Source organism: Copadichromis virginalis, linkage group LG11, assembly GCF_057382275.1.
Source record: "Copadichromis virginalis isolate Kocher_CV1m ecotype Utaka linkage group LG11, C_Virginalis_male_GT1.1, whole genome shotgun sequence".
NCBI classification, from domain to species: Eukaryota; Metazoa; Chordata; class Actinopteri; order Cichliformes; family Cichlidae; genus Copadichromis; species Copadichromis virginalis.
In genome coordinates, this window is record NC_140628.1 from 15,464,040 (window position 1) to 15,477,857 (window position 13,818).

Consider the following 13,818-nt stretch of genomic DNA (forward strand, 5'->3'; position numbering starts at 1 on the left):
TGCGCATCAGTCAATCGGGATGGTCAGAGTTCCACCAGTCTGTGACAATGTCAGTGTCGTTTACACTGCAGTCAATTAGATCAGTAATTCTGCATTTCTGCAGGATTAACATGCTGCATTGATCTTATTTCAACAAACTGGTTAAATATGTATCCATGGAAGGTGTTGCTCATGCAGACAACTCACACAGATTCATCACTATTCTTATTAGCGCTCCTTCTTCTTCTTTTCTCTAGAAATCTCTGATGAACTCACGGTAGATTACCTGCTCAACACAAAACATAAAGCTGGCAAAACTTACCATAGAGGTAGATTGGTAGATACCAAGATAAAAACTGGAAATAGTCTCTACTCTGTTTTAATATTTTATTAATGAGCCGTTTGTTTCTGTACATTGCTTTGAAGTGCACTTGCCAGCAGGAACAGCAGGAACTGAGGTGAAGGCTGAGGTTATACTTCCTTGCTGACGCACATGGACAGCTGCAGATACCGCAGACGAGCTGTTCTTATTATACTGCTTTTTAGTCTGCTTGAAGGAAGTGTGTGCAGTTGGCCCTCACAGTGAAGTGGTCGCAACAAATTGGATAGTACATAGACAATTTATGTCATTTGGAACCAACTGGAGTCAACTCTTGGACCCAATCTCAGTTTTGTTCCCAGTGAAGAAAAAAGGCATAAAAAACAGTTCAGTAAAGCTTCTGGGTTAGAAGCCTGACTCTTCTAACCCAAAAGGACATAAGCATAGTTGTTTAAACATTGCAACATGCAAAAAGCATAGTAAACACTTATTAGACTTATTTTACCCATTTTACACTGTAATTGCAGTACCATGTGACAGTCTGGCTGGCCCTTTGGAAGCAAAATTTTAAAAAAAAATTCAATTTCACAGACTGTTAATTTATAAAGTGATCTTGAGCAGTAGTTTTCCAGGCTATCTGAAGGACTTTCAAATTTTTTCTTTGAACACTGGCTGCTCAAGTTCAGTCCAGTCCTAACACCTGACCATTTTCAGAAGAATGGTTTTTTTTTGTTTATTTTTTGAACCACTTAACACTGACCTGTGAATAAAGCATAAAAAGCACCTAATTCAAGAGATTAATCAGTGCCATGTGTCGCCACATGACAGACAACTTAGCAAAGAACCAATTTTAAATTGGTAAATTGTATTTTTAGGCATTTTGTTGCAACAGCAGATCATTTATTCCCATATCTTTGATTGAATCCATGAAAAATGTCAAATGCCTTAAAAAGTGGTGTTAGGCATCTTTTCAAAACTGATGGAATTATAAATACAGAAACATTGCTTCCCATTTCCACCCACTAGTACAACGTCTGATTGGAAAGGGCTTCATTCTTCAGATAACAATCATCCCAAACACACTGCCAGGGGAGTAAAAGCATACCTGGATAGAAAAAACACAGTGGGACACTATCATAGATTGGTCTCCCCAGAGTCCTAACCTCAACTTTACTGACAGACCAAAAGGAAGCCAACATCCAAAGAAGAGCTTTGGATGTCCTTCGTGAAGAGCTATCCCTGAAATAAAGGTGGTCATGGCAAATATTTGACTTTCAAGCTTATTAGTTTTACAAACCTCTTTTCTGCCTTGTATGCTGTATTTCCATGTATGATTGCATTTGTTTCACACAGTTCCCATTTGCCTTTTTAAAAATATTTGAAAAAAATGAGTGATAGCTCAAGACTTTTTCATAATGCTATAACTACAGAGAATTAAAAACAATTTAGAAAATCGAGGGAGACGTGTTACAGCAACAGCCTGCGACCAGATATGAAAAAATTAATGGTCAGTATGCCCCAATTTTGTGCGTATTTAAACCACTTTCAATCAAAGATCTTGGTAGTTCTTTATCACTTCTTTAGTTTGGCTATACTACGAACTGATTGACCACCTATTTGTACGTACCACCGGTCAATGACATTTAACCTGCAGTAAGAATAATTGCAACATTGCCAAGTGAGATGATCACAAGGATGTCACATTTTCACAGCCACACAAAATAGGAACTGTAAGTCACCAGAGGAGTGACCTTAAAAAAGCTATGGGAGTAAAAGTGAAAATGCTTCAAGATGAAGACAGAGGAGAAATCAGAGGTTACTTTTTTACTTATACTTCCTCTTCTTCTTCCTCCTCCTCCTCCTCCTCCTGCCCCTTCCGCTCCTCCTGCCAGCCGATTCAGATCACCATGCAACTCTCACCACTATAAAAATCACCTCCATCACTATCAGGGGTAGCAAACATCCCACAACTCTGTTTGACTGGCCGAGGTGAAAGTAAACCCTCTGAGAGGTGAGTACTTCAGATCTAATTGACTCGATGACTTTTTTTAAAAATTTGACTGATGTGATCTTTAGCGCTCCGTCTGCCCGTGTTTTTCTCCGTCTCCGGTGACATTCCAGCGCTCGTGTCAGCGGAGATGTTGGCAGGTGCGTTAGTTCTGGGCACCATCCTTACAGCTTTACCAGGTAAGAGAAATCACAGAGAGATCAAAGTATGACATTTTTCTTTCCATTTTGTGCATCAAACAAGAAGCAAACTAAACCTTTGTGCATTCTTTGAGATTAATTACTAGATGTGTGGGTTGTTTGTTTTTTTTAATCAAAGATTAAACTGATTTTTATTGAAAAGTATATCACATGCAAAAGGATTTACATGACAGGAGTAAAAAAAACAACAACAGTTTTTACAGATGTATTGTGCACCAAGGCTTCTGCAGCCAGGTGTCCTTGCCTTTACGCTCAGGTTATTTATAAGTATTGATTGCCTTTTGTGCAACGCAGTCAGCCGAGGCAGGCTGTTAGGCGCACAGGAAGTCACAATGGCTGCTCATCAAGCCTCATTTACACTGCTTCACTTTTATGTGTCCCTCTGAACGGAGCAGTGAGAGCTGTGGTTTGACAGCTTTCCCTCCGAGGAGTCACTCTAACTTGTGGGTTGTTGAGATTTATTCTTTTACTTCCCAAATATGTATTCATTGACCCTGGTGGAGCCTGTATTATAAGATGACGTGATGAGATGGTGAATCATACACATGTGGTTTTTGTAGGCTTTCTTTTAACTGTGTGTGTGTGTGTGTGTGTGTGTGTGTGTGTGTGTGTGTGTGTGTGTGTGTGTGTGTGTGTGTGTGTGTGTGTGTGTGTGTGTGTGTGTGTTCTTCAATATTTCTGTCTTATACCTGTTTGTACCCCCTGCAGGCATCCAGAGCAGGTGGAGTGTCTCATTTTCTAGGAAGCAGATCTGTGTGTGGGCAGGAACGACCGTCACTCTGCCCTGTCGATATGACTACCCATCAGGTACAGAAGATGGGTATGGTAGATGGGTTCTGTACTATCAGATAAACACTGGATAGTAAGAAATAGTATAAAAATGTAAAGCATTAAAGAAAGATGAAATTTGCAGTTTTTGTTTGTATGTTTGTTTTTATGATCTTCACAGGTCACACTGTAAAGCGGGTCATGTGGTTCCGTGTGTCTGCTGAGGGTCGCAGGGAGTTCACCCACCACACCGACCCAAACCAGATCAGCCTGTCATACCACGGACGCACACGGTGGGACCACCCGCACATCACAGATGCATTAAAGTGAAAGTTTGGTTGTGAAAGTTCTTTTAACACTTCTAGAAATAATGTGTTTTAATATAAATCTATCTTCCAGTTATACTGGGGGTAGCTACTCCAGCTGTTCAGTCCAGATTCGCGGTGTAAAGCTGAGTGATGCAGGTCAGTATCACTTCAGATTTGAGACAGATCAGCCCCTGGGGAGATGGACCTCCCCGGACACCATCACTCTGGATGTAACAGGTAGGTTCACACTAATGAAAGTTGCTATGACTGCTATTATGTAATAAGGTCTTAACAGCTGTGCTTCAGACCTCCAGGTCCAGCTGCATCCAGCCAGGCCTGGCAACATGTTCGGCTTCGGAGACACTGTGTTTGTGGGCTGCCAGGCCAGAGGATGTGCTGCTCCAGGAAGGAGCCTTGCGCTCTACAGGTGCGTGAGTGTGCATGTACACAGTACACACCGTACATGTCTCTCAGCTGTTATTAGAGTAAAGTTAGAATTATGTTGTTTGTTGTTGGTGGCTGTAGCTCAGGAGGTAGAGGAGGTCATCAGCTAATGTGAAGGCTGGTTGTTTGATCTCTGGCTGCTCCAGCCTGCATGCCAAAGTATACTTGGGCAAGATACTGAGACCCTAGTTGCTCTCCAATGCATCCATCGGTGTGTGAATGCTAGACAGAAAGCACTTAAGCATAGAAAAGTGCTTGAGTGAATGGGTGTGAATGAGGCATGTTGTGTAAAATGCTTCGAGTGTTAGAAAAAAGAACCAGTCTGTTGAGCATTTATAAAAACAGTCCATGTTAAGTGTAGATTTTCTGTGCTGTTGTGCACGCAGGAATGGTCTAAACCTCGGCTCTTATGAGAAATGGATGATCATTAACCGCTTTGACCAGCAGCATGCCGGAGCATACACCTGTCGACCGATCCCACCCCAGAACGTACAGTCTCCATCACTCTCACTGGCACTGGGACGTAAGCAACCTCAGGCAACCAAACCTGAAAGCTTTTCATATCTTCTAGTTTATCTCTTCATGTCATGTTCACAGGCATGTAGGAGGATATTCCTGGAATAGCTGGAAAATGTAACTGCTGGAAAGATCAGCAATTAAATTTTCAGATTTTACTGAACTTCACATATAGGGCATATATGCATGTTACTGGCCCTGATAAACGTTAAATTGTGTACAAACCCATTAGGATGCTGTGCACAATGTAAATCTACACATAACGATTTATTTAGAAATCAATTAAATTTTATATTTAATTCAAAATCATACAAAGACTACATAAGTATGTTACACTAATTTTTTTTAATCATGTCATAGCTAATGAGGTTACCAAGTAATGTGCAGAAAAAGGTCCTTTCAGAATAAAATATAGTGTGGCTAAACAGTTCAATAATTCCACAATGAAGTCTTCAGTATCCAGAGAAAATATCCGAACCTTCAGGGACAAGGTTGAAAACCAACACTGATTGCCCTCCAAAGAACATTTGCAAAAACTATCCTGAGGTCTGACCAACCAAATTAACTTTAATCGTCTTTCTTATTACAGTGAAACAATGCCAAACTACATTCTAAATGTACAGCATGGATTTGTAGAAAAATTGAAATAGAAACATTTTGAACTCCACAGAACAAAAATACAACAGAGTTGCCCCTAAACTGCTGTGCTTCTGCAATCCAAAATCAACCAATTCAAAAAAGCAACAACAACATCTGCTCTCCTCAGATCACAAACATAAAATATACTGCACACATGCTCTTGTTACCAAATTCGCAATGAGCATATTCAATAAAATTCGACTAGTTCAGCACTTGATATGTTGTCTGTACTGTTTTCTGTTAAATACAGGGTTTTCATTTTGTTATATTTACTCATCTTCTCAGATTTTTGGTAATGGGGTTGTCCCTCTTTGCTCTTTCTCATGCTCACCAGATGGTCCTCGCTTCACCTCCATCACAGTCTTTCCAGTAGGAGAGGTGTCAGAGGGCAGCTCCGTCACTCTGACCTGCAGCAGCGATGCAGCTCCGCCTGTCGAGAGCTTTGCTTGGTTCAAAGGTACCGGACTCACCTCTGTTCATTGTATTTAAATTATATGTGATACATCCACGTCCACCTGATTGAGATGGATGGACTAACTGGTTGATGACAGTTACACATAAGTAGACATAATAATGAATAATTTGTAGAAATAAAAAAATCTAAACTAACTGAAGTTTTGGAAACAGTGTACTATAGAAGAAAACATATTTCTTGGATTATGACCACACTTAAATTTTATGCCTGCACTAATCCTTTGTGTGTTTTCCAGACATGGAGAGTGGGAGCATCCCAGATAGTTTCAGGCCTCAGCTCCACCTGTCCAACCTCAAATACACAGACAGAGGAGAGTATTTCTGTGTAGCCCGTAACTCACTTGGAACGGATCGCTCCAAAGCGCTTCTACTCAATGTCACTTGTAAGTTTGTTGCATGTTTTTATTAATATCACAGAGACAATCTGCCCCCAATTAAACCAATCAAAATCATGTGTTTAGTAATAGATTGGTGTCATTTTCTGTAAATGGTTATTCTAGTCGGGGTTTTATTCTAGTTCTTATTCTGTAAATCTGTCAAAGGGCAGTCTGGGTTAAACTGATTAAGCAACGACTCTATTTTAAGCGAGATATGAAGCGAGTACTCAAATAAATGTCATATGGATAAAGGAACAGGAAGTGATACAACCTCAGCTCAGACAGTTTTTTTTTCATACTGTTCCACACAGATTAAGTTTAATAATCAAATAAAAAAGCTCTTTTGGCTGCTCTCTTACCACAAGGGTTTGTCACAGTGTTTAGCTCTGTGTGTTTGATTTGGAAATTTATGCTGGACGTCCTTACTGACGCAACCTGACCAATTTGCATAATCATTATAAATAATAGCATCTTTTTTTTCTTTTTTGACTGTCTGTCCGCTTCTTTAGACTCTCCGAAGAACACTCATGTGCTGGTGAGTCCTCGAGGGGATATGAGAGAGGGCTCATTTGCAAACCTGAGCTGTGTCAGCCACGCAAACCCTCCTGCCAACAGGTATGAGGGTACAGCAACAACCAAGTTTAATTCTACTACGTATTTTTTCCTTGTCTTGGTGTTTTTCCTCGTCAGTATCATGATTCTCTCATGGCTTTTCACCACATTAAAATTATGTAAATTCAAACTTCAGTCTTGTTTCTCATTTAAAACTGGATATTTTGCAAGTCCTGAATTATTTTATTATTTCTTCACCGAAAACCCCCCAGCACTATCAGTCATTAAAAATATAAGTAAGTAAAGTTTATTTAGTTAGCACAGTTTGTGGCCATAAAAGGCACAGAGTGCTGTACAGCAATTAAGACACTTTTATTAACATCAATAGAGAAACATCTTAAAACAGAATTAAAAAAAAAATACTTAAAGACAAATGAATGTCAACAGCAGGCCTGATTATACCTGTTAAAGGGTCTGGGTGCCACAGACTAAAAGCCCCTGTCCCCCCTAATCTTCAGTCTTCTACCAGGGAAAACTAACAAAAAATGATTGCTTCATGTTTGCCCAGTCCCATGAATCATTTTCACCCTAATCATCATCATCATCCCCACCCCCATAATCACCTCTCTGCTACAGGTATGCTTGGTATCGTATCATTGGTGACCAGGTGATTGCTAAAGGTGCCTTTCAGAACCTGACATTGTCGTCTGTGCGTGCTCACCATGCTGGTCAGTACTACTGCAGAGCTTCAAACGGATTAGGATACCAAACGTCACCTGTTGCTACTCTCACTGTGCTGTGTAAGTAATGAATGTGTTGGCTGGCTTCGTGTCGTTTAGCAGTTTTGTCTCAGTTTCTGCTCTGCTTGTACTCCTGTGGCTTTTCTTCATAGAGTAAAGTTTGAAGCTGTCTTAATTCTTTCTTATTCTCTCTCAAGATCCCCCTAAGAACACTTCAGTTCTGGCTCGTCCCTCCAGTGTTGTGGATGCTGGCAGACCTTTGACCTTGACCTGCAGCAGTCAGGCGAACCCAGCAGTGGACAACTTCACATGGCACCGATTAGCTCTGGATGGAGGGGCTGTGCAATGTCAGCATATAAAAACTAACTAATACATTTTAAAGCATTTATACAAAGGCAACATTTCCATCTGTAGGATCCTCCACAGGAAGTATGTTATATGAATTTGTGTTGTGGCATGCATAAGAAGAATCTCCTTTCCTGTGCTCTGACATGCAGCTTGGGTCACCAAGTCTGGTCCTGTCTTTACCATCTCTGAGGTTGGCCCGAGTGCAAGCGGTCAGTACTACTGTGAGGCCAGGAATCGAATTGGAGCCCACAGCTCTCCAGTCCTCACCGTAAGAGTCAGAGGTACAAACACATTCACATTTGTTACATGTCTGTCAACAGGATGTTATCAAGCAGTTTTTTTGTTAGTTTATAAAAATATGGCTGTAATTTTTAACCACAGTGCAACTTTAAAGAAGGACATGTTGTTTGGTCTGCCCGCCACTTTGGCTGAGACTGAAATATCTGAACAAAGATGAAATTACGTAGGGACATGAATATTCTTAAAGAGGATCCAAACACTGATTAACTAGCAACACCTACAGACTATAAATATATATATATATAAAGATGTGCATGGTTTGAAGCCTCAAGTTTAGTGTATTTGTTGTTATATGCAGCCAAAACTGATTATGACAGAGTGGAGTGCTAAGTTACCAGCTAACGCCTCCTGCTGTGGTTAGCAAAGTGCTTCTGCAAACAGACACATATCCCTGCTAATTAGAGCTAACATGAAAATAAAATGATACTAGAATACTGTTCACCAAATGTGTGTGAAACAAGCTATAGTTAAAAAGCACAGTTAATAAGAAAAAAATGAAGGATATTCATTATATAATTGCTTTAAAAATGCTACCACAGGCACAATTCCTTCTTATTCTTATTAGCTGAAGCAATACATAGCTAATAGCTAAAGCGCTATCAGAGAGCAGAAAAGCAGTTTAGCAGTTGGTTTTAGCCAAACCTTACCAGCATAGGTAGTTTTAGCTAGAAAAACTCCCCCCAAAAACATTAATAATAACATAAATATCCGCACAGTTTTCAATAAAGAGGTATGTTAGCACCATAGACCAAAGCTTTGTTGGTCTAATTCTGCCCAAGTTTAGATTGACTCACTTTTGGCACTAGCTAGCGCCAATGTCCAGTTTCAGAACTTCAGTTTTTGGTACTTTCCTCCCAGGATATTGCTCTTTGGAAGCAGCAAGAGATCATCAAAATGAAAGCTCAAAAATCATTGGAAAGTTTTTAAACTTTGTCCTCACATACACAATGTACACATTTCCTCCGGATAAACTGTAGTAATTTGGGGGATCTCTTCACTTTTTACACACTCACACTCAATCAGGCGCAGACTCAACAAGGCTTCGAGTATTTATCTGCAATTTTTTACCATAGGAGATGTTTGGATAGATTTTCCTTTGTCTGAATGGTGATGAAACCTTCCTGTCAGTATCGCAGGCTCTGGTCTTCATTGTATATGGTCTCATGATTTCTGACTGTTTTTGTATGAGTCATGGTGAGTCACTTAAAGCCCTCTCTCTACAAGGGGGGAGGAGGAGGTGATGAGGTGCTGTGGAAAACGACTCTGTGAGTCTAGACAGCCGAAGAAGTGGAGCTGGGTTTGGAAATCAGGACTGGAAACACAAGACTAAAGTCTAGACAGCGGCTAACTAATGCCGTGCTCTTTCCCTCTTTAGTCACATACACTTTCTATTTTTATTTCTGATCTTTTTTTAGCTTGCGGCACTTCTGTACTCCATCATTTCATCTCCTTTCTTCCCCCCTCTAGTCACACTGATAACCCTTGTAATCCTTCCATTGGCAGGTCGTTTAAAGGTCATTGCCTTGGCCTCAGCAGTGGGTGTTTCTGCTGGACTCATCACACTGACAGTGGCTGTTATGATCAGGTGACAGGAAGTACACTGCTATTTATCCATTACTACTCCTGGGCTATTTCTGTGATCTTATGCAGACATAAAAAAAAGCACAATTTCTTCCTCTGTTTTAAGGAGGAACATATGACAGTTTTGTCAGTTGCTCGTTTTTCTTCCCTTTGGCTTATTTGTATTAGTGTTGTTAGAGGGGTTGTCACTTGCTAACAATCCCTTTTCTTTACCTTCCCAGTAAAAACATGCACAGAGTAGACACAGAGTCAGTAGACGTGACAAACAAGGTACAGTGATCTTTGTTTAATTGGTTTTGATCAGTTATGGAATTGCTCTATCTCTTCATTTCTTGCTGTAGTTTTGCTGTAAGTCTAATTCTCAGTTTTCTCTGCTGTGTGTGTGTGTTTTCGTGCGTTACCCCCACAGTGTCCATCAGTGACAGCTGACACTATGTTTTATGAGTCAGCTGAACATATCTACCCAGTGAGGAAGGGCAAGATGTCCGACATACCGGTGAGAAAATATTTACGAGGCATACATGGCTATGGATGAGAAATGCAGTTTTTGCATTTGTGTGTGTGTGTGTGTGTGTGTGTGTGTGTGTGTGTGTGTGTGTGTGTGTGTGTGTGTGTGTGTGTGTGTGTGCAGGAGGAGCCAGAGGATTTGAGTGACAGCTCCCATCCCTCCATTGTTCCTCTGAAGGATGCTCCACCAATCACAGAAGGTCAAAGTTGCAGCCTTGCCTCCAACTACATCACTGTGCACTACTCCAGGTTGTCCAGGTACGGCACACCTGCATATCTTTTTCCCATATTACGCAAACTACAAACCTTCCCCATCCCAAAGGTCCCACCCAATATATATAAAAAATTTTAATTTAAAAAACATACACTCAAAATTAGCCTAGTACAATTGTGTTCAAGCAGTTAAAATAAATGATAAACAGCCGCCACATGTACAAGAACTTATTAGCATTCCCTCTGAGCCTGAATTAGTTTTTTCACAGTTTAAAAAAAAACATCTTTCAGCCAAAGTGATGTAGCTGGAGGGTGAGGACAGCAAAATTCTACATCAACACTGAAGTAAATGCAAAAACATCCATCAGCTTACGACTAAGGTTTAGAGTGGAATCCTCAGAGACCAAAAATGGCAACTAGTGGATGAGATTTCAGCGCAACGATCAAAACATGCGCAAGCACCTCAAAATAAAAAGTCCAGCATGACTGAGCTGGTAAAAAACATGCAAGTTAAATCACGGGCAGAGGTATTAAAAGGATGCCGGGATGTGTTTTAGATCGTCTTGATTTTTACAAATGCAATCTGTATACAGTCTTAACCTGAATAAGGGCGAGTCTTTTTCATGAGGGTGAGGAATTCTGCCAATTACTTTTCCCCAGTAATCGTCCCCAAATTTAAGACCCACTTCCTGTTTCACTGTCGATTTGTTTCTCCAACGTTTAGGTCCACAGTACTATTGTTACTTTTGCTGTTTTCTACTATTGCTTTATGTTATGTTGACCTGTTACTTTTATGATATGATGTGAGATGAACTAATGTGGTTCCTGTTTGCTGTCCGTGCAGCACAGATCAGGTGCAGGTGCACAACCGGCCACTGGGTGCTGATAAAAAACCAAAGGATTCCTCCAAAGTTGTTTACACTTTACTGCCCCAGCCTCGTCACTAACCAGGAGGAAGCAGCTTCAGGTAAGTCACTTACAGCTGCTCGTGTCAAAAACAGCAACAGCACTGTGATGTAGGTTTGTTGTTGCTTTTCTTACCTGGACACGCTCCCTGTTTAAGTGCAGGTTTTATATTTTATTCTCTTCTCCTGTTTTCTTTCTTAGCTGAATGGCACATCAGCTTTCCTCATTTGAGCTAATCACTTTGCTTCTGTCCACTCAAGGGACAGGAAACTCACCCTGGTGACACCGTACACCGTTCTGGATCAGACACTCGGATTGTGTCACATTATGGATTCACTAAGAGAGAAGCATGTGTTCTTTCCTGGAGTCCAGCTCCTAACTTTGCTGTTTCTTTCTGTGCACCTGAACAGCAATAACACTGAATGCCTTTTTGCTTGCACTCCACGTTGCAGGTTGCCATATTTCTAGTGTTGCCTGTTTGTTGATACTTAACAGTGGAATTTTTGATGACCAATTATTAGCGGTTGCTACTTTATCATTTGCAGTGATGATTTGTATGAAAATAAGAGCTTGATATCTGAGGGAGAAATCGTGTAGAATCATTTTTGACATGCATAAAGGATATACAGCACTTCACATTGATGAGTTCCCGCACTGATTGATCTTCTCCACTAAATTTAGATGTTTGTGCAGTTGATAGAGCTTGTATTATATCCAATCAATGCAAATGAGCTGTCAATAAAATAAAATAAAATCAATCAGTTGTGCATGTCTGTTTTTCTTTGCTGCTGATTTTAAAATATCATCTAATTCATTTGTAATAAAATAATAAATATTTCAAACAATTAACTCTCACAAGAATCTTATGTATTTATCTATGACTGTGTACTTTGTGCACGGTTTTCACCGGACATTTGAGACTTTCCACAGTGACATGGATCGACTCAAGAACGTCTTGCTTCTTGTGGTGATCCACGTCTTGTTTTGCAACACTTTAGATTTTAAGCCTGAAAAGGAAAAATAAGCACATATTGGGTCTCATTCACTAACCTAAATGTTCTTATTGCGCAAAAAAAGAAAGAAAGTGAAACCTCAAACATGAACCAGTATTGTCCCAGTTATCACCGCGTTTGTTGGATTCACTCTCAACTACTCCTGACTGCTACCATAATCTCCATACCACACCCTCTTTTCTCTATATAAAGAAATCTCTTTATCTTGAAATTAATGGAAATAAATTCATAAATGAAGTCTGACTGAGGCTACTGAAACTATAGTCTCTGAAGAAAAAGTGCATTTTTACTCTAAAGTGATTGTTTCCCTTTTTTTAAGCAGAAAACACCAGGCTTGGGCTGGAATATATCTAAATTGATATTGGGAAAAAAAAGTTGAGGACAAGGATGTGTCAGCCTCAGATGAGAAACTGCACTGCAGTTATTGAAAAACATCCACTATCACGAGCAAAGCTGGGACAGTGTGGAGAAATGAAACTATACTCTTCATCTTCCATACTTGCTGGATGGAAATGAAGAATATTTTAAGATGAGATAAGATTAGACACCACAATGCCTTTGTTAGCTGTTATATGCTTATTAATAAAAAGGTTAAAAGTGTTCACATTTGTCACATATTTCATTCTAATTCTGAGCACTTTAAGCTTTTAGTGTTTTGGAAACCTTTGAATGATGAAGAAACTTATAATAACCAGTATTAGTAATAGAATTAGTAGTTGTAGTGTTCAGTTTAAAGATGTGTGACTAAATTTTCTAAGACATCCGGGCTTTTATCATTTGTTCATATGTTCTGAAGCGCTTCTACATTTGCTCGTAGAGTACGAACAAATTCAAGAAAGTATTGATGAGTCCCAGATTTGTACACAAATTTCTTTAGAGGCTCACTCACTCTTTCTGAAAGAGTCTACATATTTGACCTGATGCAGAACTTCATCCTATAGCTTCAAACTTTCAAATTTTAGAAAATGTTTTTGCCTATAAATGTGTCACTAATGCGCTGTTTGTAACATTTCCTTTCTTTTGCAGCAATTGCAATATTTCGTGGGGCAATGTGTCCAGAAAAGACAACGTTAAGAAATCAGTCATGACAAATCATGATGTTACAATCATCCTGTTGGACGCACGATATAAAAGTACCTTAATAATGCCTTAGTTAAATACAGCGGAGAGGAGAGGAAATCACATGGTGATTGTTCCTTTGAGAACAGGCTCTTCCTGTTCATGGACACCAACCACAGTGCACAGCATAATTCACTTATGTTGGATACAAGAACCACAAACCTGAATGAGTCATGAAACATGCTCTTAAAATCCATTGCTTTTGATACTTAAACGCCTGCGAGATCCAAAACACAAAACAATCCATTGCCACAGCGTTAGAGTGACAGCTGCACACAGAGGTATCACATGAAAATACGTTAAGACGATCACAGCGCTGCACTTTGAGCAAAAAATATCTATGAAGACACCGGTGGGTTCTCCAGCTTCACTTAAATAGAGCGGTAGCCCCACCTGGTGGAAAAATATATTTCAGGTCGTCTACAAGCCCTTCCTACATCCTTGACTCCTTTCCTCGGCCAAAAAAAGGCGATGAGCTAGAACAGCGGGCATTCAACAAATGAGAAA

At 40.0% G+C, this 13,818-nt stretch overlaps 1 protein-coding gene across 3 annotated transcripts; it reads left to right on the forward strand.

Moving 5' to 3' along the window:
• Positions 1–2,213: 2,213 nt before the first annotated feature.
• On the forward strand, positions 2,214–11,940 carry LOC146698254 (sialic acid-binding Ig-like lectin 10). Of its 3 annotated transcripts, none has more exons than XM_085473297.1 (19): positions 2,214–2,309; positions 2,375–2,485; positions 3,215–3,313; positions 3,456–3,567; positions 3,674–3,819; positions 3,889–4,009; positions 4,413–4,549; positions 5,516–5,638; positions 5,892–6,038; positions 6,542–6,647; positions 7,221–7,384; positions 7,522–7,671; positions 7,822–7,953; positions 9,476–9,557; positions 9,775–9,823; positions 9,963–10,049; positions 10,185–10,318; positions 11,118–11,240; positions 11,381–11,940. In XM_085473297.1, exons 2-18 carry the CDS (start codon positions 2,437–2,439, stop codon positions 11,218–11,220), a joined length of 1,941 nt encoding a protein of 646 aa, XP_085329423.1. In that variant the 5' UTR covers positions 2,214–2,309; positions 2,375–2,436; the 3' UTR covers positions 11,221–11,240; positions 11,381–11,940. The 3 variants fall into 3 exon arrangements, with proteins under 3 accessions (XP_085329423.1, XP_085329422.1, XP_085329424.1); XM_085473296.1 differs by having other exon boundaries at positions 2,420–2,485; XM_085473298.1 differs by having other exon boundaries at positions 2,420–2,485; positions 11,440–11,940.
• The last annotated feature ends 1,878 nt before the right edge of the window (positions 11,941–13,818 follow it).